Source organism: Cheilinus undulatus, linkage group 6 (assembly GCF_018320785.1).
Source record: "Cheilinus undulatus linkage group 6, ASM1832078v1, whole genome shotgun sequence".
Lineage (NCBI taxonomy): Eukaryota > Metazoa > Chordata > Actinopteri > Labriformes > Labridae > Cheilinus > Cheilinus undulatus.
In genome coordinates this window covers 21,369,725-21,393,631 of record NC_054870.1, presented here as the reverse complement: position 1 = coordinate 21,393,631, position 23,907 = coordinate 21,369,725, and the positions used below count along the sequence as shown (strand labels likewise).

The 23,907-nt window shown below is 40.8% G+C and overlaps 1 protein-coding gene across 1 annotated transcript in view; it reads right to left on the bottom strand.

Annotated features, from left to right (window-relative positions):
- Positions 1–12,604: 12,604 nt before the first annotated feature.
- Positions 12,605–23,907, bottom strand: part of LOC121510831 — a 100,960-nt gene continuing 89,657 nt past the window's right edge. Inside the window, exon 5 of the mRNA XM_041789095.1 lies at positions 12,605–21,494. Coding sequence (XP_041645029.1) covers positions 17,209–21,494 — 4,286 coding nt within the window. The 3' untranslated portion in view covers positions 12,605–17,208. The remainder of the gene's footprint in view (positions 21,495–23,907) is intronic.

Sequence of the window (23,907 nt, the reverse complement as noted above, 5' to 3'; positions counted from 1 at the left end):
CTTTTATCACTAATAGCATTATGCAGTTGTAGCACTGGATTTCTGTATTTATGACCCCTTAAGAATCCACCAGGTAGTTGATTTGATACAAGACAGTACTTTATGTAAAATAGTTGAGAAAAAAAACACAAAGATCATGATAAGACTTTTTAAAAGTATGTATTTTCTATCTGATTTCGTTTTTGGCCTCCATTCCCCTCTATTCCCCTCCAGTATAATGGAGGAAATAGAAAATGGAAGTTCACTGCACTTTGGCTGTTTGTCGATCATGTCAAGATCCCTCAAGTGATTCTTCTGTTTTTGGACCGTAGCACGATGTCAAATCAATCACAACCCCTGAAACTCTGAGTTTCAATTGGAACAAGATTTTGCAAAATTGGGGTTGAGACCTCCCAAGGAGAGGAAGAAATTGTGATCCAGAAAATCTTTTTTTCCTATCATTTGAACAGAGAACATTTCACACAAAATGCAGATGATTATAGCTGTGTTTAAAAAAATCAGTCAACTTGCGCTGCTGCTTATTTGTGGCCTCTAAATTATGACATTAGGGAGGGTGTCACACAGATACTTAGCATCATCTTATGGGATAAAATCACTTAATCTTGGTGAATAAAAAAATTTTGCTAGAAAAAGTATTTGCCCTCTGTTTTACATTGCATATCATAAATATATCACCAAACTTCTTTTGAATGTTAGATCAGAGAGAAATTTACATCACCTCTCATATGTGTCTTAAAACTGAAAAACTCTGATCGTGGTATAAAAATACTGCCTGCAAAATATCTGGGGTATTTTACAATCCAGTAAAACTCCACTGTCCGCCAGAATTAGTTCAGCTAGTGTCCCTAAGTAAATGCACTCACCACACAGGGTACACATTACAACATAGCTGGTCCAATAATTTGCAGCCCTCAAACACAATTCTCAAAGTCAAGATTATTTGCTGATTCTGAAGAATATATGACCAGACTTCCCTCTGGTGTGAGGCAAGGCCACCCATAAGGGGGGCTAGAGGGGAGAGCTTTCAGCCAAACTGGGGGCCCATGGAGGTCACACATTATGGTCCGTTGTAAATTTAAGCTGTGATAACCATATTTTATTATTTTTACCTGAACATTCACCACTCATATCAAAGCAATAAATACATTTTTTTACTTATTCATGCTATAGTTTGTGGTTTTCTACAAAATTTAAACACCTTTTCTTAAAACATAATCAAAATGGACTAAAAGTGGGGAGCAGGTGACCTAGTGCTTAAAGGTGCTCCCCGTGTAAGGGGCAGCCGGGGTTCGAAACCGGCCTGAGGCCCTTTACCACATGTCTCTCCCCCACTCTTGACCCTGTTTCTGACTCTATCCACTGTCCTCCTCTATCTAATAAAGGAACAAAAATGCCCAAAAATAAACCTTAAAGAAAAAAAAATGGACTAAAAGTGGCAAAAAATGGGTTTTAAGTGGCAAAATGAGCATAAAAATATAATTGTGGTTAAAATAGGTTTAAAAAAGGTATAAATAGTGGTGAAAATGGGTTGATAGTGGCATAAATTGGTTTAGAGAGGCAGCAATAGGTTGAAAGAGGCAATATAGGGCTGAAAAAGTAGTAAAAATGGGTTACAAGTGACAAAAATGGATACAAAGTGGCAAAAATGGGCAGAAAAGATTGTGAAATGGCATGGATTAAAAAGTATTAAAAAAATTAATTATTAGTGTTGAAATGTTTTTTAAGTGACAAAAATTTTCAAAATTTGCCATAACAGGCAGAAATAAGTAAGCAAAACTGACGAAAAGTGACACCAAGACTTGCACCAATGCTTCTGATCAAACACATATACACTGATACTATCAGTTAATCACAACTAGGGCCCATTCTCTGGGTTCGTCAGGGGCCCAGCCAAATCTGTGGGCAGGCCTGCTGTGAGGTGTTAGAAATGACACAATATAGTCAGAGGACAGGGCACAGTTTTTCATATGTATTGTATTGTCAATAGTTTAATTGTTGTTTTCAATAAATTGCTTACTCAAAATTTTTGTCTCACTCCCATTTCTTCGTGTTGCATTTTGAAGCTCTACTTAGAACCTTCTGAAGATCCAACTGTGCAAAATGCAAATTCTTGCAATTTTTCAACTGGTCTTAAAATTTTGATCAGGGGTGTATTAAATGACTCTGCAGGGCTTTCCTCAGACATGTCCAGTACTCACCCTGCGGGAAAAAGGTGGGGGTCCAAAAGCTCCCCTTCCTGGGCTGTGTAACAGTGTTGCTTATTTCATCAATCCTAGGTTCTTGGTCAAACCTGAGGTAGTTTCTGACCTGCCATATTTAAGACCACTGAGGACAGAGCTCTAAGGATCTGAGAGCTGGCTTCCTGGAACTCTTTTTACTGAAAGACACACCCTCTTATTGCTGACATTCTCAGGACAGCGAGGATGGGAGAGTCAGCTGCTGGACTGATCCAGCTCCAGTGTCCTGAGGGGGGTGGCTGGGAGGATACCTGGAGAGATGGGGTATGGGCCTGGCACAGGCCTGGAGGAGGGTAATCAGGAGACCAGAGCAGTACAGGACCAAGGTTGGCATAGCAAAGTGTGAAACTGGCTAATGCTCCCATACCTGACGTGACTCTGTGGGTCTTTTAGGTCTTTAAGGTGTGCTAACTGAACTGTAAGTCATCTCCTGTCTTACATTTTGTCTTTTTTAATTGACAGCCCTGGTGGCAGAATTCACATACTGTACATCAATGGATACCAGATGCTGCAAAGTTGAACTTCTCATGGCAAAGGACACATGTAGTCAGGAAAACCGTTGATTTTCTTGTCATATTTCTTCACTCAGTATAACCCTGGCTGAGACTTTGCAGTTGCTAAAGCCCACAGAAGCCGCTTCAGTCTTTGTGCTGATTAAGGCTGATGAATCCCTTTGTGTAGCCAGCTTTTGAAAGTGCAGTGGCGAGGAATTCAATCCAAAATAACCTTTTGTTTCACCTAAATATGAGCAACGCTGAAAAAGAAACTCCAGGCATGAAGTGAGATACAATCAGTCATCATAAATGAGCAGAAAAGTGGAAAAGGCTGAAACTACATTTCAGTTCCTCAGCACTAAAACATTGTCAGCTTTGAAAGTGGAGTGCGGCGGTGTTGACAGCGCGGAGAGAAAAGGCCCATCAGAGATTCCACTGAGTCAGACGACTACGCCATGTTTGAAGCATCTCTGGCAGCCGTGACCCATTTCTGCAGCAGCAGGAGTGATCAAAAATGTTAGAACAAATGTTATTGCTTTTTCTTGCCTCCCTGTGGTTTGGGTCTTTCTGAGTCTTGACTTCCTGCGAGAGGAAATGTTCGCCCATCCTGCAAAGCCATTACAAGCCATGCAGAGTGTGTCGGTGCACCACATGCAGACAGAGCGATGCCTCGAGGATCCCACAGCTCCACCACATCCCTGAAGTTAATGTAGTAATGCAACCAGAGAATAACACTGCATTACAAGAAAATGTCCTGCATTGACATTTGTTCTCAATAAAATTATGCAATTATAAGCTGTTAAATGGAATTTAGTGTCAAAATTACAATTTCTTAAATAAAAAAAACAGTCCATGTCACGGTTTTAAATCCTTAAAATTGAAGAAAATGAAACAATGAAGCATGAAACTCTTAAAGCTGGAGATAAAATGTTCAAAACCCATTAAAAGAGGGATTACATGCTACTTATTTGACTGTGAAGCTTTAAAACTGATTATGTTGGAGTCATTGTCATTGAGCGAAGTGAAGGCTGCAACAGAACTCATTTAAAAGTTGATTTTTTCGTGATCACAGCCATATTTCAACTCACCTGGAGCTGAAACAGAAAAATAGTTCCAGCTCTGATAAATGGAAACTAAAAGTATCTTAATATGTTGTACAGTGTCGGCGTAAAATAGCTGCCACTACCAAGCTACTTTCTGTATTTCTTTCAAGTCTTCACACAGAAAGTCACATCCATCTGAGGAGGCAGAAAAGCTTTTAGTCCAAGGTACAAGGATGAAGTTGTTTTTTCCCTGGAGGGAGCCATTCAGCCCTTCAAAATAAAATCAAAGATAAGTCATAAAAAGTGTCTACCCTACTTTTCTGTCTTCAGTTTCATCCCAACAGTTATCTCTGAAAGCATCCTTCACTCATCATCAGCACCTGTCATTCTTTTAAAGGATAAACACTCACCTTGGAAATAAAGATAATTTCCTCTTAAATGCCATCTCATGATTTAAATAAGTGTCTAAGATGTTAAAACATCAATTAACATGCAATTTGGTGACTGGGCTTTAATTACTCAGCTGGTGTGTTTGATTACATTATGCAAAGTATTTAACAGAAAGTGAACAGCAGAAAGCACTCCATTTAACAATTCAAGTACTGAACTCTGTCAATGTGGATTTAAAAAAGATGTATCAGGTTTATATTCTAAAGTTCTAAAGTATTACAAACTCTGCCATGATATGATTTCAATTTGATTTGGTTTAGACTCCTGTGACTAATATCTTGTGATATTATGCCCTTGTTCAACACTGATAATGAAAACTTGGCAATATAGATTACCAAGATGCTCAGCGACACAAATTACAAAAAGTTGAATACCTTTCAAATCATAAATCCTAGCAATGTATTTTTTTTCCTCTTGCAGCCTGCCATTGTACCATTCTATTGACACTATCCATGCCTTTGGAGCCTGTACAGAAGCTTTTCTAGTGAGACTGGAATTTGGGTGACTTTTCTGGGTATCTAAAGATTAAATCCCCACAAGTAACTCCAAAGTTGAAAGTCTTTTTTGATCCATTTTTTAAATCCATTTTCGATCACATTTGCCTCTAGCTTAGCTCTAGACACCCAAGTCAAACTGTTCCATCTTGACATCATGCTGTGCCAAACCGCACAGGTCTGGCTGGGCAGATCATGCAGGGGACAGCCTGAACATTTCATAATAGAGAGAGAGAGAGAGAGACAGAGAGCCTGTGATCTGGCCCTCTGTCTTTGCTGACAGGAATGGCTTTGAATAATGGCTCATAATCAGCCAATTTAAAAAGCGCAAGGACTTCCATGTAAATATGTAAATACTTTGAAACAGAATTATATTTTTTTCCCTTTTTGGTCTCAAAGAGATGGGTGGAAAAAATCTGCACAAAAGTTTCACCATTCCATTCCATGTAGTTTCGTCAGTTGTCATTAATGTCCTATAACTCTTTAAATTCAAGGGACATTTCTGCAGCACGCACCTTCTCAAAGCCCTGAAAGGTTTTCAGGGCTTTAAGGTTTTCCTGAAAAAAATTATATTTAGAGCTTGACTGTGCACTACAGGGTTGAACTTTTACATGCTTTTTTAGGCAATAAGTCCAGGCGAGACAAAACGCTTAAAAAATAGCTTGCAGCTTGAAGTGTTAATGAAAAACAATCTTCTCACCAAAAAGGACAACAACCCGCATTTCACTGCACAACATTTTTCATGTTGCAATTTTTTTTTTTATTTCATGACTAAAAACCATGGTTGCCTGATTACCTTTTAATTAGGATCATTACTGACATTACTGTCTGAGTCAGAACAGGACTATCTTCAGCGGCGTGTCCAGGATGGGACCAGGTGTAATTTTGGAGTGACCAGTAAGTCATATTATAGTAAGTCATAGTCGTATTATTTGAACAAAAAAGTTTTTCCAACTTGAAAAAGTACAGTTTCAGCAACCAACTGCACAAACAACACACTGCTGCAGGCAGAATAACAATGAATCTTGTACTTTTAGTGCAAAGTAAAAGTTTCTGCAACTACAGAGTATTACAGATTATTAAAGTTTATTAATGTTTCTTATGGAGCTTTGTAGCCCCATGACCCACGTACAACACCTCAGTGATGTAACTGAATTTGTTTTACTCAAAGATTGTGTGATAAATTCAATTAGAGAGAGTGTGCACTCACATTTATGTATACAGCATTTTATACGGTAACATATTGTAAAGTATGGACAGGAAGGTTCAGAGGAATACCTATCCATGAAGAAACTAGTGCAGCATATTTCTCTCTGCTTGTCTCTCTTTTTTATAAATTAATGTCCTTTCCTCGTTGATGACTGTATTTTACTCTTGCTTGTGCTCATGTAAAAGGCAGCTTAGCTCCATTCAGCACGGACAGTTCTGTGGCAATTCAGAAGGAGTTATAAGCAACTAAGAAGGGGTGTTGTTTTAAGATGGAATAAAGGAAGCAGACAGGTTTTCTTGCTAAAGGTGTGACAGTGGGCTCCTAATGCAGTAGCACAGCAGACTGTACCAGCTTACTTTCACCTGTATTGTAACATCAAAGCTCCAGGGACACTTACAGAGTATCTAGCATGGAGTGGACAGCTGAGGATGTGTGTGCACACATAAAATGTGCTCCCTAGCTGTAAACAAATGGTTCCATTTGAAGTTTCAAACTTTTTTTTCCTTCATGATCCAGTCTTTGACCCTTTTTTTCTTGTTCTAATTCTAAACGTGAATAGATTTACACACATGTGGACTTGAACAGTCATTTCAATGTCAATTTCACATCTGAAATTGAGATGTCAGACAATAATTCATGCATCCATGGAGGCATGTAAAAGTGAACTTTTCCCTGTAGAGCCTGTACCAGAGGCCGCCTGCAGTACTTCAGCCATGAGTAGATAGTGAGGGGAGGTAGGTTTTTATCTGTAAACTATTTTATTTGATCTTTTTTGATCATATACAGATAAAAATACAAATGTAATTGGCTAAAAAAGGGGGAAAAGGCCCACCTTGGTGTAGTCTAAGACTGAAATATTTCCACAAAGCTGAGAGAGAAGTGGATATCTTCTTCATCCTCTTGATCTCATCTACTATCTGTTTGGGATTGTACGTTTATAGCTTGTCTGAAAGTTTAAGATGATGCGTGGGAAATTGTCGAAAAAAATGTTCTGAGGGGATTTTCAAAATAAAAGCATAGTTTAAAGATGGTGGTGTAGCTCAAAGTTTTGACTCTATCAATTTGATTGGATATTTGATCGGCTAACTGGTGTATAGATCCACATCGATGGATAATTAGGCCCATACTTTTCACAACCATTACAACCTAAAATCATAATATAACAAATAATAATTCCTTTTAACTGGTTGTGTGGTCCTGAAATCCAAGATTGTTACATTATCCAGTCAAAAACTGGCTAACTCTTTTATATTGAAATTAAACAGAGAAGTCTAGGGGAAAAAATTTCCTCTGTACTACATTTTATTTTTAGTTTGGACTGTTGTTCTCTAAATAAAATAAATCCAGTCATCACCTCAAACTGCTACATACAATCTTAATGCTTGATGCCCATTTTAACTGTCTTGCTGTGCGGCTCTACATTATTGTGTCTTTACATTGATTTAAACTAGAAAAGAACAAATCAAAGGGCTTTAGAGAGACAACTGCTGAAAGCTGTTATTGGTGGCTCTATACACACAGAGGTAAAGCAGCTTTCCAAAGAACAACAAACGAAGGCTTAGTTACATCAAATGTTTAAATGTGTTTGACGTGTTTTTTTACAGACATTTAACACTGAACAACAGAAGAATATTAGGGCCCTATTTTGATGGCATAGCATGCCATCTAAAGTGCAATGCACAGAATGGTTTGGGTTTGCTCCACTACATTTGATAATTATGCACCACACAATCTAAACTCAAAGGGAAGTACGGAGCACAGTGAAGTTCCATTAAGGCATCCTGGTCAAATGCCTGAACCACCTCTACTAACATCATGTGAAGGAGCAGCAGCTCTACTCTGAGCTCCCCACCTTGGTTGTCCACACCTTTGCCTTTCACCTGACCCCAAGTCCATCCCTTCCAGTGGTGGGCCCACAGGGTGATGGCTCCATGTCATATTTTTAGACTCTATGAAGAGAAGCCTGGCAAACAGATGCTCCATATGAAGCTCCCCCAAGGTCTAGCTCCAGGGCACTGCCCCAGTTTACTACGTAGGGGTAGGGTCACTCTTTATACATCCCACCTGGCCTAGGAATGCCTCAAAATCCCCCAGGAGAAGATGGAAAACATCCAGGTTGGCTTGCTTAGCCTGCTGCCACCATAAAGAGTGGAAGAAAATGTAAGGATGGATGAATAAATTAAGTGTCAGCTCTCACTCCCTTTAAGTACCAGGGGTATCTATGAGTAAACTAATCTCATTTACCCTTAAACAAACAGAACTCACATAGGACACTGTCAAATATGTTGATGGAGGATTTAAGTAATGTTTCATCGAAGCATCCAACACCATCAGAAGCAAAAAGACATGGCAAACATTTCCAAATTTAGGTAGAAAAGTGTATCTTTATTACCTTTCGGAATCTGCACAAAAGAATAAGACAGAAAATGTAATGAATGTATAAACTGTGTAGATGGTAGACTTTATCTTGTGTGTGACAAACTTCACAGGCTGTAGACTTTTTAGACCTGGTTTAAGGTTGTCCAAGGTACAGATGATTTCTGTATTCTCAAGATAGAAACGCTGCCTCATTAAAAAAAAAAAAAAACAGAGAACCCTGGCACTAACGGCGGCACAAGCTCACTGATTACTGAAACAGTGTGGGTATGATAATGAAAAAAACAATCTGAGTACAAATATAAAAAAAAACATATAAGTTGATGGATGGAGATTGTTCCTCTTAATTGATACTACTACCCTTATGTTACATTTTAAGACATCATGATTTTTTCATTTCACTTAATAGTCATTTTACTGAACTGACCCCAAACACACCATAACAGGACCATAATTTAACTGTCTGTGAGCTTTTGAACTGTCTGACTGCATTGAGCCAACTGTGAAGTTTGGTGGAGGAGGGTTAATGGTTTGATGCTGTTTTCCAGGGTTTTGGCTAGACCTCTTATCTCCAGTGAAGGCCAATCTTAATGCTTAAGCATACCAATTCATTTTGGACAATGCTATGCTTCCAAGCCTGTGGCAACAGTTTGGTGAAGGCCCTTTTCTATTCCAAAACGACTGTGCCCCAAAGCAAGGACTATAAGGACATGGTTTGATGAGGTCAGTGGAGAAGAACTTGACTGGACCTTGCCTCAAGATGAATTTGAACAGAGATTGCGTGCCAGGCCTTTTTGTCCAACATCAGTGCCTGACCTCAGAAATTCTCTACAGAATAAATGGGCACAAATTCACACAGAAACACTCCAAATCTAGTGGAAGTCCTTCCAAGAAGAGTGGAGGCTGTTAAGCTGCCCACGGGGGGCCAACTCTGTGTTAGAGTAAATGTATTTCAATACAGTACTTGTTTGCAGTATCAACATCACTATTTAATAGCGCCATAATAAAAGCTTTTTTTGGACACGTTTTTGTCGTCATACTATTTTTTTCTTTCATTACTGCCATCTTTTGTGTTCATTCAGAGTGCCAACCATAATCCTGGGAAATATTTTTTCATCTTCTCACCTTGAGACTCTCATGATTCATAAATCATTCTTGAGTTATTTTTGTCAGAAAGTGTCATGAATCTTTAAATAGGTTTTGTTTCTCGTTGAGTCCAAATAGAGTGACAGCAGCCATAATGGCCCATTCATGGGCGAGCTGTGTCTCGCTGCTGCTGATGAAGTACACAAGAAACCACCACTGAGGTTTTCTTAACATGTTTCTGAGTAGTTTCTGTGGTTGAAGAGCAGGAAGTAAACCATAATGTGTGGCTGCTGGAGCACCACTGAGTCTATTAACTCATCCAGCGTGAAGTGCCTGAATGAGTCAAAGCATCCGCCAACCTTTCGGAAAAGTGTGCGAAGAAGAAAAAAGTCACAAAGATGATAAGAAGCCGTGTTCAGGGCCAAAAGTCACACTCACGTTAGAAACTAATATCACACAGTCAAGTTTTAATGTCACAAGGTTTCTCGTTGGTTTTTAAAGGTCACCGAAGCAAATTACTGAGAACCATTGATTCGGTTATAAAGTGAACTTGGCTTGTCACACTTACTACGTTTGATGCTTCCATGCCCCTAAGACACACACACGCAGAAACACACACCATCACATCCACACTCGGACAGATGGAAATATGTTGCACGTACATCTAACACACACACAATCGCAAAGCCCCAGGTGCTGAACATGTTGAGTTTATGACGCTATTTTAGTCTTTGAACGTGATGGTCCCAGCTGTCTGGGAGGCTTCTGTAGAAACACACACATGCTTACACAAAACGCACACGTAACACACACAGTCTCAGTCCCAAAGCATTTGATCAACGCTAGGAGTGTGAGTCGCCTTTTTTCTATTTTTATAACCTTTATTTGGATTAAAGGTAACAGATATTTTTCAGAATTAACTTGTATAGTCTTTCTGCGTTTTTATCTTCATTCCTCACAGATTTTGTCATTTAAAGTAGGGGGGAATCATGAAATCCAGTGTAGTACCATTTTTTCAGAGTGGTAGTGCTTACATTGGTGCAACAAGTATGTGGCATCATGACCAAAAGTTCAGCATCCTGTGCTGCATAAAAACACAGAGCAGGCTGGCGATGTCACTTTCTTCTTCCTCATAAGTGACGTAAATTAAGGCGGTGATGATGGTTTTAGTTATGTTTCACACCTTTAGTTCAGTTGATCTAGTCCAAACTAAGGACCAGTTTTTTACACCGTTTGATTTGACATCAAGTTTTGTCTGTGTTCATATGGGGGCATATACAAGCCAGCCAGAATGTATGATGAGCCTGGAGAGTGCTCTCTGATTGGGCAATTTCTTGCTGTTTATGAAAAAAACTGATAAAATTAGTTTGTAAGTATCAGTATATCAGATATCAGCAAAATTTCAATATCATCTATCCCTAATCCATTTTTATGTTTCATCCTTTCAGTTTGCTGGGAATGTTTTTTGTCCATGACCTTTGTGATATTTCTCCTACAGGCAGTGTCCTGATGAGAGAACAGGGAAAACACTTGTTTGATTGTTGCATGATTATTGCTGAAGCTCATTCATCTCTTTCTGTGGTTTTTAACACATATTCCTCTGGCTACGGAAACTACTGTCATCCAGTGTTTCCCAAATTAGGCAAGATTGAGATGGGTTTGTGTTCTCACCACAAATGAACTGCACCAGAGCGCGAATGGAAGCAGAGCAAGACCCAGCTTTTCAAGGGGTTTGGGTCTGGTTTAGTCTGCACCAGAGTTCAGCTGTCTGCTTTCACACCAGAGCAAATGAACTGAACTAATGCAAGGATTTGACCTCGTGAACCAAACAAGTTAGGTGTGACAGCACCCCAGAGGTGAGCAACAGGGGCAGAATTTACTACTGTATTTACTTTAAATTTACTTTACCTCTTAGTAGGGCCCTAATACATCTCCTTTTTCTTAAATCTATTTTTTCTGTCTCTATTTTTTGGAATTCCTTGTTTTTTGTTAACTTTATGCTAATCTTATAAAAGAGAGTGTCCTGTTTTTGTTAATGAATAAAATTTCCACTGATTAAATAAAAATAATATTAAGCTAATTAGCTTAGTAAATTTACTGAATTTATTTATAGGCCTCATTGGGCCGTGAGCCATAGTTTGGACACACTGATGAAAACTAAAATCACTCCACAAAATATTTCCTACATTATAAGACAATCAATAAAACCTGAGAGAGTTTGGCTCAGTCTCAATCCCCTCCCTAAACCCTGAGCCCTTATGGACTTAACGGACGGCACCTGGAAAGTGGTTGAGAGCATAAGACTGTGAGGGCTGGTAGTGGTAGAAATAGGAAAGGGACAGCCCTGTGTTTTTTTTTTTTTTTTTTTTTGACAGCAAGCATCTTGCACAGATAAAAAAACAAATATAAAACCAATTGTGCCTTCCCCATAGGCCTATTTCCTCAGTGGATGAAGGCCGTTTTCTATACTTAAAGGAAAGCTTCTTCTGTTTTGCAGTGTCAACACTGATTTCACCCTCCATGTTTCTTGTTCATCATTTCACTCTTTTCACTTTCCTTACAGCTTTGTTAGTGCGTTTCCCCAGGGAATCCCTGTCATACGTCATAATGCTATGAAACATGTGTAATTGACTCGCAAAAAGGATGCATGAAGGGCTCAAAAAGTCCCTCACACACTTTACAATTTGACAGTAGGACAGCCCTCACGAACTTAGTGGGAACGCACCTCAAAGTCAGTGAGTGTGGACATTGAGACCTGGCCATTAAGTATGCACAGGCAGTGCCATACTTTAGAGATCACCCTGGAATATTCTTACCAAAAATATGTTCCTTTTTCAAACAAAAACAGTATTTTAGGCAAATTAAATCAATTTTGCACAATATTGCTGATTTCATAGTGGATGATATTTTTATAGGCCAATTTCATTGGTGATTCTGTCAAAGCAGAAATCATAGGACCCTGTTTAAATTGTAAACTCCAAACTGCATGTTGTGAACTTTGCTGAACACTTGGACACCTTCGTATAGGAGCAGATAGGGAGGACAGTTTGAACCTTTTTCCTTACGGAGGGCCCCAAAACCTTGTACACTTGTGTAACTTGTATGCTCTGTTTTTGTTGTCTGCATGCTCATGATGTTCTCTTATGAAAGGAATCAGTGACAGGTGATGTTTTACTCTCTTTAAATGAAAAACAATGACAAGAAAACACAGAAATAATAATTAATTGCACTGATTTATTTCCATTTTCAGAGTAATTTGTTTTTTCTCACTAGATTAATTTGATCTATTATATCAGCAGGGATAATATCTGTAGTTATGAGTCTGCTCAGACTAGATTACACATTAAAAAATGCTAAGTTCATCAGGTACTTTTAAGACATTTTCTTTGACAAAATTGCTTCCAAGCAGAACTCAAACATGGCATTTCAACCCATTAATTCATAACAAGGACTTTAAAGAACATATGTACAACAGCTTTACAAGAGGACAAATAAAGTGAAGCAAATTTACTCGCTAAAATAACAGAGTACATGATACAAAAACCTTGCCTCATTCAACTGAGGTTTCTCTACAAAAATACGTAGAATAACTGCTTCTTTTTGTTTCTACTTTACACAGTTTTATCACAATAATAAATAAAAACTATGTCTTAGAGAACATATGGTTACAAACCCCTCGAGGTACAGAGCTACAGGGAGAGATCACAAGTGCTAACACGCCGGCTAAATATGATTCTAATTTCCTGCACTCAGAGTTTTATGTAAATAACTCTCCTCATGAACACCTCAAGCAGGGAGAGTTGCAACTATGTCCCCAGTGTCAGAACTGTGTCACATGCTGTCATGACAAACAGAGAGGCCAGAGCTGCAGCTGACAACTGTAATGTTAAAACAGTGTGTGCTCAAACCCATGGGATCAATAAAAGCAAAACCATTTACAGTGCTGGCAGGAACTCTCAGTGAATAAGGATGGCGATCCACCCACAAATCCACTTCCTATGGACCGTTTTTCATGCATATTTTTTATTGGTTTTTTTGTTTGTTTGTCATCACCGTCTGCACCAGAATAATCTATATTCGTTGAGATGGATCAGCGCTGCCAGTTATGCCCCAAAGCCATCTCAGCCAGATGTTCAACTTAAGAGGAGGGAGAAAAGACGACTGAGAAAAACAAATGTGCTGGTAAGTGTGGGAGTCACTCTGCTCTTCCCTCGTCGTTTCTCCTGCCAGTCAGACCTCTAAAAACTCTCCAAACACTGCATATGCAGAGTCGCTGTCACGTTTTATTAGTTGTGAGGTTTTTATGCTGATTTAATGACAAAAGAAGGAGCATAAAAACCCAAGAGAGGACAAATTTGAAGTGAGCAGAAGGTCTGATATACTCTCATTCCCATGTGCTTTCATGCTAACCCACCACTTTAAAGGAGAAATCCACCCTGTAGGAATGCTCGGATTTAACAGAGCTGTGAAGAAGGAGCCATTTAAACTTCCTATATGTGACATTACATGTGCTAGCAGTGTTTCTGAAACAATCTAGTGAATAACCTGTCCAACTGGAACCAATGAATGACTACAGGGGTGGGAACTTTAATTTAAAAATAGCAGTTTGGTGATTTTCTGACAATCAAACCCTCCCAGTGCCTGTATTCATCTGACTCTCCAAAGCCTTCCTAAAGCAGTGTGCACCACATGGCATGCTGAATCACTTTCCCCGTGTGCTTTGGTCTTTGTTTCCATGGATGAGTCACTAAATGTAAAGTTTTCCACCTCATTGGGGTATTTTTAGTGCAGCCGCAGTGGAGTGAGATTGGCAGAAAATCAACAGCCTGAAACGTCAAGAGTAAAGGTCAGACGCTGGACTCAGTCCCTCAAAATCAAAGAGCAAACGCTTATTTCTAAACTTAACATTTTGCCCTGATGTGAAGCAGTCACTTCGGGAGAGGCAGACCTCTGAACAGGCTGAAATATAGCTCATACATTAATGACAGCATCATGAATGCTGAGATAAAAACCCTGCCTGTATTACACCTGACTTTACAGATAATTTAGTCTGTGTCATTCTAATGTCAGGTGAAGGCAGCACAGGTAGAGACATCAGATTATCAGCCATCTCTGATGCCCTAAACAATAATTTAAAAGGTCCTTGTAGCATAGGTGTAGTGATCCATTAGCAGATCAATTTCAGTAGACTGTACAGTACATGGCACCTTATGGACAGACTGTGCAGGGCTCTATTGTTAAGTCAGAATTCAGTGTAACTAAATGTTATGAATTGTGCCCAACCTTCATTAAAAACAACATGAAGCTCCAGGGTGCAACCTAAAGCTTAATCTTTATTTTGTCTTTATCCTGCTAATCACTGCCAACAACTTATCAATACAAAATACCAAACTGCTGTTTCTTTCATTCGAATGTGTATCCCCAGATCCTGTACTGTGTAAAGGAGGCTGAAATTAGCAGAGCTTTTTGCGAAGATTTGACAAAATGGCTGACAGAACATTAGGTTTGACTGTACCGCGTGCTCAAAGACAATTTATTTTTTCGTGAGATTCCTACTGACTATCTGAAGTGGCCCTTATCATGGTAACAATTAAAAATACTAGGTAAGCATCAGGAAATAGTCATGCTTTGCTCAGGCTTGGACTCCATAATTCCATGGTTAAGTGAGGTAAATGATTGAATCAGGTTTGATTAATGACTTTTCTTACAGTGAATTCAAACCTTATATAAGGTGCATAATCTTAAAATCAGTCAAATATAAAGAGATGACTGTTATTTAGGATTGAACCCTGATGTCATTGATGAAAGTGATGTTAAAAGTTCATGTTGTCATGTTTAACCTTAAGTAATGAGAATAGGCTGTTTTTCTTAATTTGGCCTAAGTGCAACTAAACTTAGCACCTAAAGTGAGGACATTTGTGTTTGATAGATTATTTCTTTATTGTAACAATGCTTCTTGGCAATAAATCTTATCTCGTTAGAAAGCCTATTTCCCTTTTAAATGGTGCCACAAATGTAGGGAACATTTGTGGGATGAGAAGCAAAGCTGGGTATGTGGGTTGCAGCCAAGAAAAATTTTGCCAAATCTTCTCTGCCAATACCAAACAGCTGTTTTTGTTGTTGCTATTGACTGTTGCTTTGGGCTTCTGGTACTCAGTAGGTGTCTGCTCCAAGAATTGGCATGCCACATTTGACTGATCTGGATCAGGGCTCTTGTGATAGGGCAACTTCAAGCTGGTGTTCCACAAAACTAATATGTGTCTTTTTTTCAAGTGAGGCCTAGTACCATCTCCAAACTGAAGGCTAAGTTCCATATAACGGAGCATGTCAGAAACAGGCCAGGAAGTCGGCGTCCCAAAAAGATGACAACCCAAGAATACTGTTTCCTCACCCTGTCAGCAAGAACTCTATCCTCCAAATGACATCGCTATCCCCCACGGAGCGGGGTTTATCAGAGACCACCTCCAGAAGTGGAAGTTGATTTACAAGTGGAGAGGATGGAATGGCCAGTCAGCAGTCCTGACCTCTGCCCAATTGAACACTTGTGTGATCAGCTTGGACGTGCTGTTTGTACCAGAGTGACCAACACAACCACGTTGGCTGACTAGCGACAAATGCTGCCTGAGGAATGGGATGCCATCCCACAGCAGCGTGTGACCAGGCTGGTGACCAGCATGAAGAGGAGGTGCCAGGCTGTTGTGGCTATGGTTATTCCACATACTACTGAGGCTCCTATTTGTTAAATGAATAAATTGTTATCGATCCACCAAAGAAGAGTCAAGGGCAGAATTAGCTGTTGGGCATTGGCAGAAAAGATTTCAAGGGTGTAACCCACATACTCAGCTCTGCTGCTCATCCCACAAATGCATGTTCCTTACAAATGTGGCACCATTTAAAAGGGTAATAAACAGGCCTTCCAATGGTAAAAGATGTATTGCCAAAAAGCATTGCTACAACAAAGAAATAATCTACCAAACACAGATTTCCTTACTTTTTGTGCTATGTTGATATGAAAATAGATCTTATCAAATGGAAACAACATGAATGAAGGACCTTATTTGTTAGAACTGCATGGAAATCAAATATAAATGCTCCCAGTACAAGATATTTTAACCTCATCGCTACTATTAATACTGAAGATACAACTCAGGATCTTTTATCAACATTTCATAGAGTCACTTCATAGTAACCAATGCTATCGTTTCAGACGCTGGTTTAAATAGTAATGTGGGTCACTGGCTCTCACTAACCCTCTGCTGAGAGCAACACATCCATCTTTAGAGTCATTCAGGAAAAAAGAAGGAAATCACCAACTGAAGTGGAAGCTCTTAAGAGAGAAAAATGGAAATTTAAACAAGACAAAGATTCTGCCTCATAGATTGAAGATATCCGAGGGTTTACAACAATGGGTTTGTCTTTTAAAGCCACAGACCATAGTTTGATTTTTTTCCATTAAAGTTTAAAACAAGCATGGCCAAGAGAGAAACAGAGACAGCGACTAATTTGTGATGAGGGAAACAAGCCCAGCTGTGTGTTCCCACCCTGATTCCTCTGGCTGCACACCTGAGGCTCATTTCGAGCAGGCTTGCCACTGATGAAGATAATTAGCCATCATTTTTTCCCTGATGTGTGAATCAGTGCTTGGAGTGTTTTGGTGGGGTGGTGAGGTCACCAGAGGTCTGGCTTTCTACTTAAGTCTTCTGGACTTCACATTTTAGATGAGCTCCAAGTGTGCAAGTGAAAACTGTTCCTAACTGATGCCTTTGATGTTTTTGAGAAAAATGGCCGTCTTCATGTGTCTTTGCTTCACTCATTTCTTTAGAACAACATCTGTAAGGGAACAACTGTCGGATGGGGCGCGGGATACAAAGGCGGATGGTGACTTTGCAAGGGGTGAAACGGTGTTGCAAGTGGATATGGACCAGGGGCATCAAGGAGCTGGATGGGAGATGAGGCATAGAAAGAAGGAGGAAGAGGTGGGGGAGGTGGAGGAGGAGGTGGTGGTGGAGGAGCAGGTGTTGGATTAAGAGTGAGAGGCGAGAGATGTGGGGAGAAAGAAGGAAGCAGGTGAGGGTACGAAGGGATGGGTAGGTGGGATGGAGGTGGCAGGAGGGAGAGATGATGCTGGATGATGGTTTGATGGAGGGAGAAGGAGGAGGAAGAGGAGAGAGTAGGCGGGAGGAGGAGTGGACCGTGGAAGGGGATGCAGTGTGGAGGGAAGGTATGAGTGAAACAAGGCCTCTTCTCTGGGTAAAGATGCTCAAAATCCACCTCTTTCCTTCTTTCCCTGTCCTCCTTTTCCTTCTCCTTCCTCCTCACCCACTCTTTCTCCCACTCTTCTTGTTTCTCCCTCACCTTTTTGCTTTCAATCTGTTTCACCTCCTCCTCCTTTCTCACCATCTTTTTCTCCTCTTTCTGCTTGCTTATGAGTTCAGGAACATTTGCTGCATTAACACCATTATACACACAGTGATTAAAATTAGCAACATGATTACTATTGAAATGATCATACTGACCATCATCAGTATCATTGCAGTGATTGCCACTGTTTTGATCAATACTCTTTTTGGAATCAGTTGCTGATTCTGAAAGGTTGTGACTTTGCAGTTTGGTTTTATCCTCACTGGAGCTACTTTTGGTTTGTATGTTGTCATCTTGGTTGCTGAAATTTGAATCAGTGCATGTTTTTCCATTTTGACAGTGGTCAGTATGTGCATTATCAGTGCTATAGGTGAGCAAATCCACAGAAGTGGCCATGTCACAGGTGGGTTCGTCCCCCTCTTTGGCTGAGTAAACTGAGTAAAGATGGGTTGAATAAACCTCAGGATTGATCTCACTGCCATTACAGCTTGGATTATGTTGGTCATTTGTGTCGCAAGGATTGTCAAAGGTAGCACTGCAGATGCCTGCGCTCTTAAGGTTTTTATTCTGATCTTGTGTGTGGTCATTTGGCGTGTTACAGGTGTTAGGACCGCTGAAAGGTTTCTCATTCCAGCATTTTATCTTTGTCTCACCTCCAGAGGAATCACAGCCAAATTGACTGTCAACATTGCAGTTGCCATCTTTACTGTCATCACAGCAGCAGTAAGTACTCAGTTTGCCAGTGGGGTTGTAACTAAATGCTCCCTCTATGTTATTTGTTTGATGACACCCTAAGTGTTTAGTCCGATAAAGAAAGTTGTTTTTCTCTCTCCTCTTGCCCTCTTGACTACACTCAGCTATGTTGCAACTCGTGCAGTTGTCCAAAAGTATTGTGGATTGCATACAAGAGGGCTGATCTAAGCCAGAGTCAGACATCAGTGCATCACAAGCTTTATCCTGTCTCTGGGCACAAGTCCTCAATGCACAAGCAAGTTTCCTCGGCTGTCTCCTTCCTCTTTTCCGTTTTTTCTTTGGTGCTACCCCAGCCTCCAGCTCCTCCATCTTCCTCTTGCCAGCTGTTACCGTGCTCTTTGGCATCACTTCCTTTGAATTCCCATCACCTGGGAGCGTTGTGTTAGCAGAGGCTGATCTAATTCTCTGTTGTGTTTCTGTCTGATGTGTGCAGCAGCTTGGGGCTGGGCCTGACACTGGATCGCTGTGTCCTGCAGGTATTGTTTGTCTTTGACTGCATGCTGTTTCTCTAAAGGGAGCGGGGACAAGGCTAATCGCTGTATCGCATGCTGTTTCCCTATGAGGCGTATGGAGAAGACAAATTTCAGGGTCTCGTGCTGCTTCTCGACGGGGAAAAGAAACGCGGCTAATCACCAGGTTACACACACTCTCTTTAGCATCCTGAACAGTTCTTATCTCCGCCTGCCTCGAATTCCTTTGCTCCTCTTCTCCCTGCTTTTCCTTCTTCCCTGCTTGTGTATTTTTGTTCATCTCCCCCGTCTCTCTGTCATTCTGAGCAGGGTCGGGTGTAATTGCAGGACAGCGTGGCATTTCTATAACAGACCCAGGGACGGGGCTAATCACTGAGTTACATGCTGCACCCCTGCTGAGGAGCTTTCTGAGCCCCTGGCCCCACCCAGAGGTTGATTGCTGGGATTGATGCTGGCTGGCCTCCCTTTTCACCTGCAGACACAGCTGGTTACACCGATTACACCGATTCACGGGAAGATTACTTAATAGCTCTCCTCTCTTTTCGTCATTTCTACCTGCCCTCTCCTGCTCCGTCTGATCTCCTCTTATCCGTCTCTCGTCTTCCCTCATCTTCTTTTCTTTCCCTCCTACCAGCCGATGCGCTGCAAGATTACTTAATAGCCCTTTTTCTTTTCTCTCATCTTTTTCTGTGCCCTCTCTTTTCAACCTCTCTTCTGCTCTCCCCTCAAGCATCTGATTCTCAGAAAGACTAGTTATTGTCCTCCTTACTCTCTCCGAGTCTTTTCTATCCATCCCTTTTCCTCTTTTCCTTCTCCCCCTCTTTCTAACTCCTCTCCTTGCCCCTCCTCTTCTCCCCCTCCTTCTCTTCCTCACTCGCTTTTGATGGCCCGGTGTTGGCGCAAGTTGGCATTCGATGGAAACAGGAACAAGTTTTAAAACACTTTCATCGTTGCCACTAGGAACTGCACCGACACCGCTACAACCAGCAACAAGTTCCTCAGGATTTCCTGCCTGTCCTCCTTTATCCTTGTCTTCCCTTTCATCTATCTTCCCTTCCCTCTCTCCCTCCATTACTTCCTGCCTCTGTTGGCAGTTGGTTTGTTTGATCACAGACGGCTTTATTCTCTCTCTCCCTTCCTCCAGCCCTTCTTTTTTCTCCTCAGCCCCTTCCTTGGTCCTGTTATGAGCTCTGAAGTCATAAAGTAGAGGATTGATGCTGTAGGAGATGGAGGGTGAGGTCTTGGTGTATCGTACCATCTCAGACGGCCAGAGAAGAACCCTGGTCCCATCTCGGCTTAGGACAGGACAAAACGGCTCTTTGGGACGATTTGGGATTAAAGGAGTTGATTCTTTTGCACAGTTTGGTGGAGGGAGGTTGGATTCTTTGGGCTGTGTTTGGACTGAAGACTCTTTGAGCTCATTCAAAGTAGAAATTGGTGTTTGAGGCTGAGCAGTTGAAGGACAAAGCAGTTCTTGTGTAGGGTTTGTCTCAGTCTCCTTGTCCACATATTCATGTGTTTCTGCCTTACTGTCTTCACAAACTAAATTATTATCTTCAGCTGTGCTCACAATATCAGTAACCTGTCCTGACATGCCACTGTTTAAATAAAGATGAGTTCCAGTCCTACTTTCAAGGCTGACTTGGACTCCAGTCCCATTGTCATTACATAAGGAGAACTGGGCTGCATTCCCGCTCACAACAGAGTCTTCAACTCTGATCACGCTATGATCACATAAAGAAACTTTGGTACCAGTCTGCGAGACATCTTCAGTTCCCCCCTCAGTCTCACACAGCTGGATTGCTATTTTATCGTCCACACTGCACTGGTTTCCAGTGTCCCACTGATCCACACCTTCACCGTTGACGTCCGCGGATACTGGAGATTTGAGCCGCTGATGAACGGCTTTCTCTGTCAGATCTTTGGCTCGCTCTTGGGCAGTCAACCCTTCTTGCTTCCCTGACAAGCCAGATCCTCGCCCAGCTTGTATGAAGACGGCAGCTGATTGATGAAGGAGGACACAGCTCCTTTTGGGCAGCGAGAAGGACACAGGACGGACTCTGCTGGGGATGGACTGAATGCCCCCTCCGCTGATATTAGTCGTGTTTGTTCCTGCAGCTGTGGTTTGGATTTTCTTGCTGAAGTTGGTGACATTGGTGTTGAAAATAGATCCATTAATGGCAGCCTTAGGGGCAGTTGTAGGGATGTTATTGGGAGTAATGGGGTTGCTTAAATAATTATGAGCCCAGGGGATCTTATTAAAGTGGGAACTGTTGTTAGAATTGTAGAAGTTTGTTGTCTTATCGGTCTTTATGATTGTGTTGGTGGTGGTATTCGGAGTAATCCCAGCTGCCGTCAGGTCATTGTAGTCCATTTGGGTGTTTTTGAGGATGCAGGACTTGGCAGTAGCAGCGTTGTCAGCGTCCATCTGGCTGTACCCCCATTGTGTGTTGCTCAGGAATCTGGTTTCCAGTGTTGGGTCCAGGGGAAGAAAAGGCTGGATGAGTGAGGCTTTAGGATCTAAATGGAGGAGAGAGAGCAAAGAAAGGATTAGACCAAATGACACTGGTTACATTTACATGCAAAACTTAACAGGATTATGTGGCTAACCTGACTCTAAAGCAAAGCAGAATGAAATGAGACATATAGAAGAATAGCGCTCATCTTTAACACTCTGCATACAGTAAGCTGCTTATGCTTTATTCAGCTTTCCTGCTCTTTGCCATTAATCTTTTGTTGCTTTAAACACATTTGAATGTGATTCATGACAGCAGGATGCACTTGAGTGAAACATAAGCACTGAGATGAATGCGTGGTTCACTTACAAAGGAAGAAATTAAGAATGAGGGCTCTATCTTTTCTGACATATGATATCAATATTTCTACATCCATCTTCTGAAACAGCATTTCAGATACTCATCTGTTTAAACAGCATGTAGGACGATTCAGACAGTTACTTCCAAGCTGAAGGTTTAAAGATGAGTCATAACTCTAAAAGTTTCTCATGCTGGGTCTTCTGTCACACTAGAAACCTCTTTTGTTTAATATTTGAGTTTGAGAGGGACGCTTTCAAATGAATTATTACTCTCCCTGCACTAAATATGAAAATAGATTTAGCACTCGGGGAGGGTCGACTTTAAATGCAGCTGTCAAAACTTTTCCTCTGTTTTAACTTAAAAATGAGAAAAGAAAAACTGGCTGAATATGTGAGTGCTGTATTCTCAGAAAAGACAGGGTGAAAATTGATTGTTTCTTTTAAACCTCAGAAATGCTGCTGAAGAATTTCTTGTGAAAAATGAGTCCATCCTGCACCCTAAAATCCCTTTGAGAAGAACTGAAGGGAGCTGTTATCACCCCCTAGATCAGAACAAATCCAGACTGAAAGACAAATTTGACTGGGGTATAGTAGTCCAAACTCAAGTGTTTATTCACAGGCTGAGATTTTTATACTCTCAGTTTGCAGCTGAACATAAAACAAAATTGATGCAGTCTGACAGCACTGAAATAAATCTTTTGTTAATGTTCAGATCCTGTAAAAACTCCTTAAAATGAAGTCTTCTGTACACTTCAACAGCAGCATACAACTAGTCAACATTCAGCCATAACACTACGTCACTGTTAGAGGTATGCTTAAACATCTCCATAGTCATATTGAGACTGCAATGCTGTTGACCTGGATAAGGTCATATAAGTTCTAGTTCTAAATAAGGCTCACTGTTATTTACAAAGATAGAATATATTGACTTAATCAGTTTAAGCTGTAGCTACACTGAGTAGGTTCTTGCCTGTTAAGTTTGTTTACATGTCAGGAAATAAGGTGCCGCTAAAAAAAGTATTGGTGGTTATTACTTATAAATGCATGAACTGCATGCTAAATGGAGCTTAGCGAAAGTGATTAAAGTGATTGATACAGTCATAGCAAATGCAAAGCAGTGCAATGGATCCAGCATTGGTAGAAAAAATGTTTTATTCTGCTGTTTTTCCACCAAGCAGTCCAGTTTGGGTCAGTACACTTTGGCACAGGTAGAGTCAACCCTGATCTTGCTTGCATTTCCAGTTCTCTCAAAGTAATGGAAATTCAAGCTTTTTCAGAGATCCTCATCATTCAGCTCAGCTTAGTAAAAAGAGTCAGTCTTGTGCCTCTTGTTTGCAAAATATGTAAGACGTCAATATAACATCTTCCAGCTGATCTCTTTTGTTCTGTCCTTAGCTCCAAAAGATGTCAAAAGTAAAATAACATCTGTTTTTAGACAGAAGAAGGAGATGCTGACCCCACATGATCGTTTCACATACAATAATGCAAATAACCTGACACGCCAAGTGGATTTGTTTCACACATCCATCTAGGAAAGCTTCAATAGGAAACGTTTGAGAAAAGGAAGAGGCTTTGAAAAAACTCGGAGTGTGATTGGGTGAACGTTCTGTCTGTCACATCTCTACGGGCCAATCAGAGCAACAAAACACGTGACGTAGCTGCTATTGAGCTGCACGTGCTCAGCTACTGAGGAATAACGCGAAACATGGCGACTATAGACATGTAAGTACTCGACTTTTGTCATTTTTGAAAAGAAAACAACTCACTGCTGCTCTTTGTTCATCTTTTGACAAAGAAATGTTGTCTAGTTCTGATAATACTGGCGCTTTAGCAGCATCCACGCTAATCATTTCCTCCATAACTGCACCAGCTCTTGCTGCTGCTTGTTTACGCCATGACTCTGCTGCGCCTGAAAGTATTGCCCCTCGTTGCTGATTGGTCCTGTCACTTTCTAACCAGGCCCAAATGGCTCAGATGGGAGCTTTGCAAGATGGATCCGCCAGTAAATAACAAGGAAACAGGCTTATCAGTCTGCTTTGCAAGGTTACAATGCACATAGATATAAGAGGAATGCGCTGCACTGAAACTTATAGCTCATCGAAATCTAATCTCAAAATG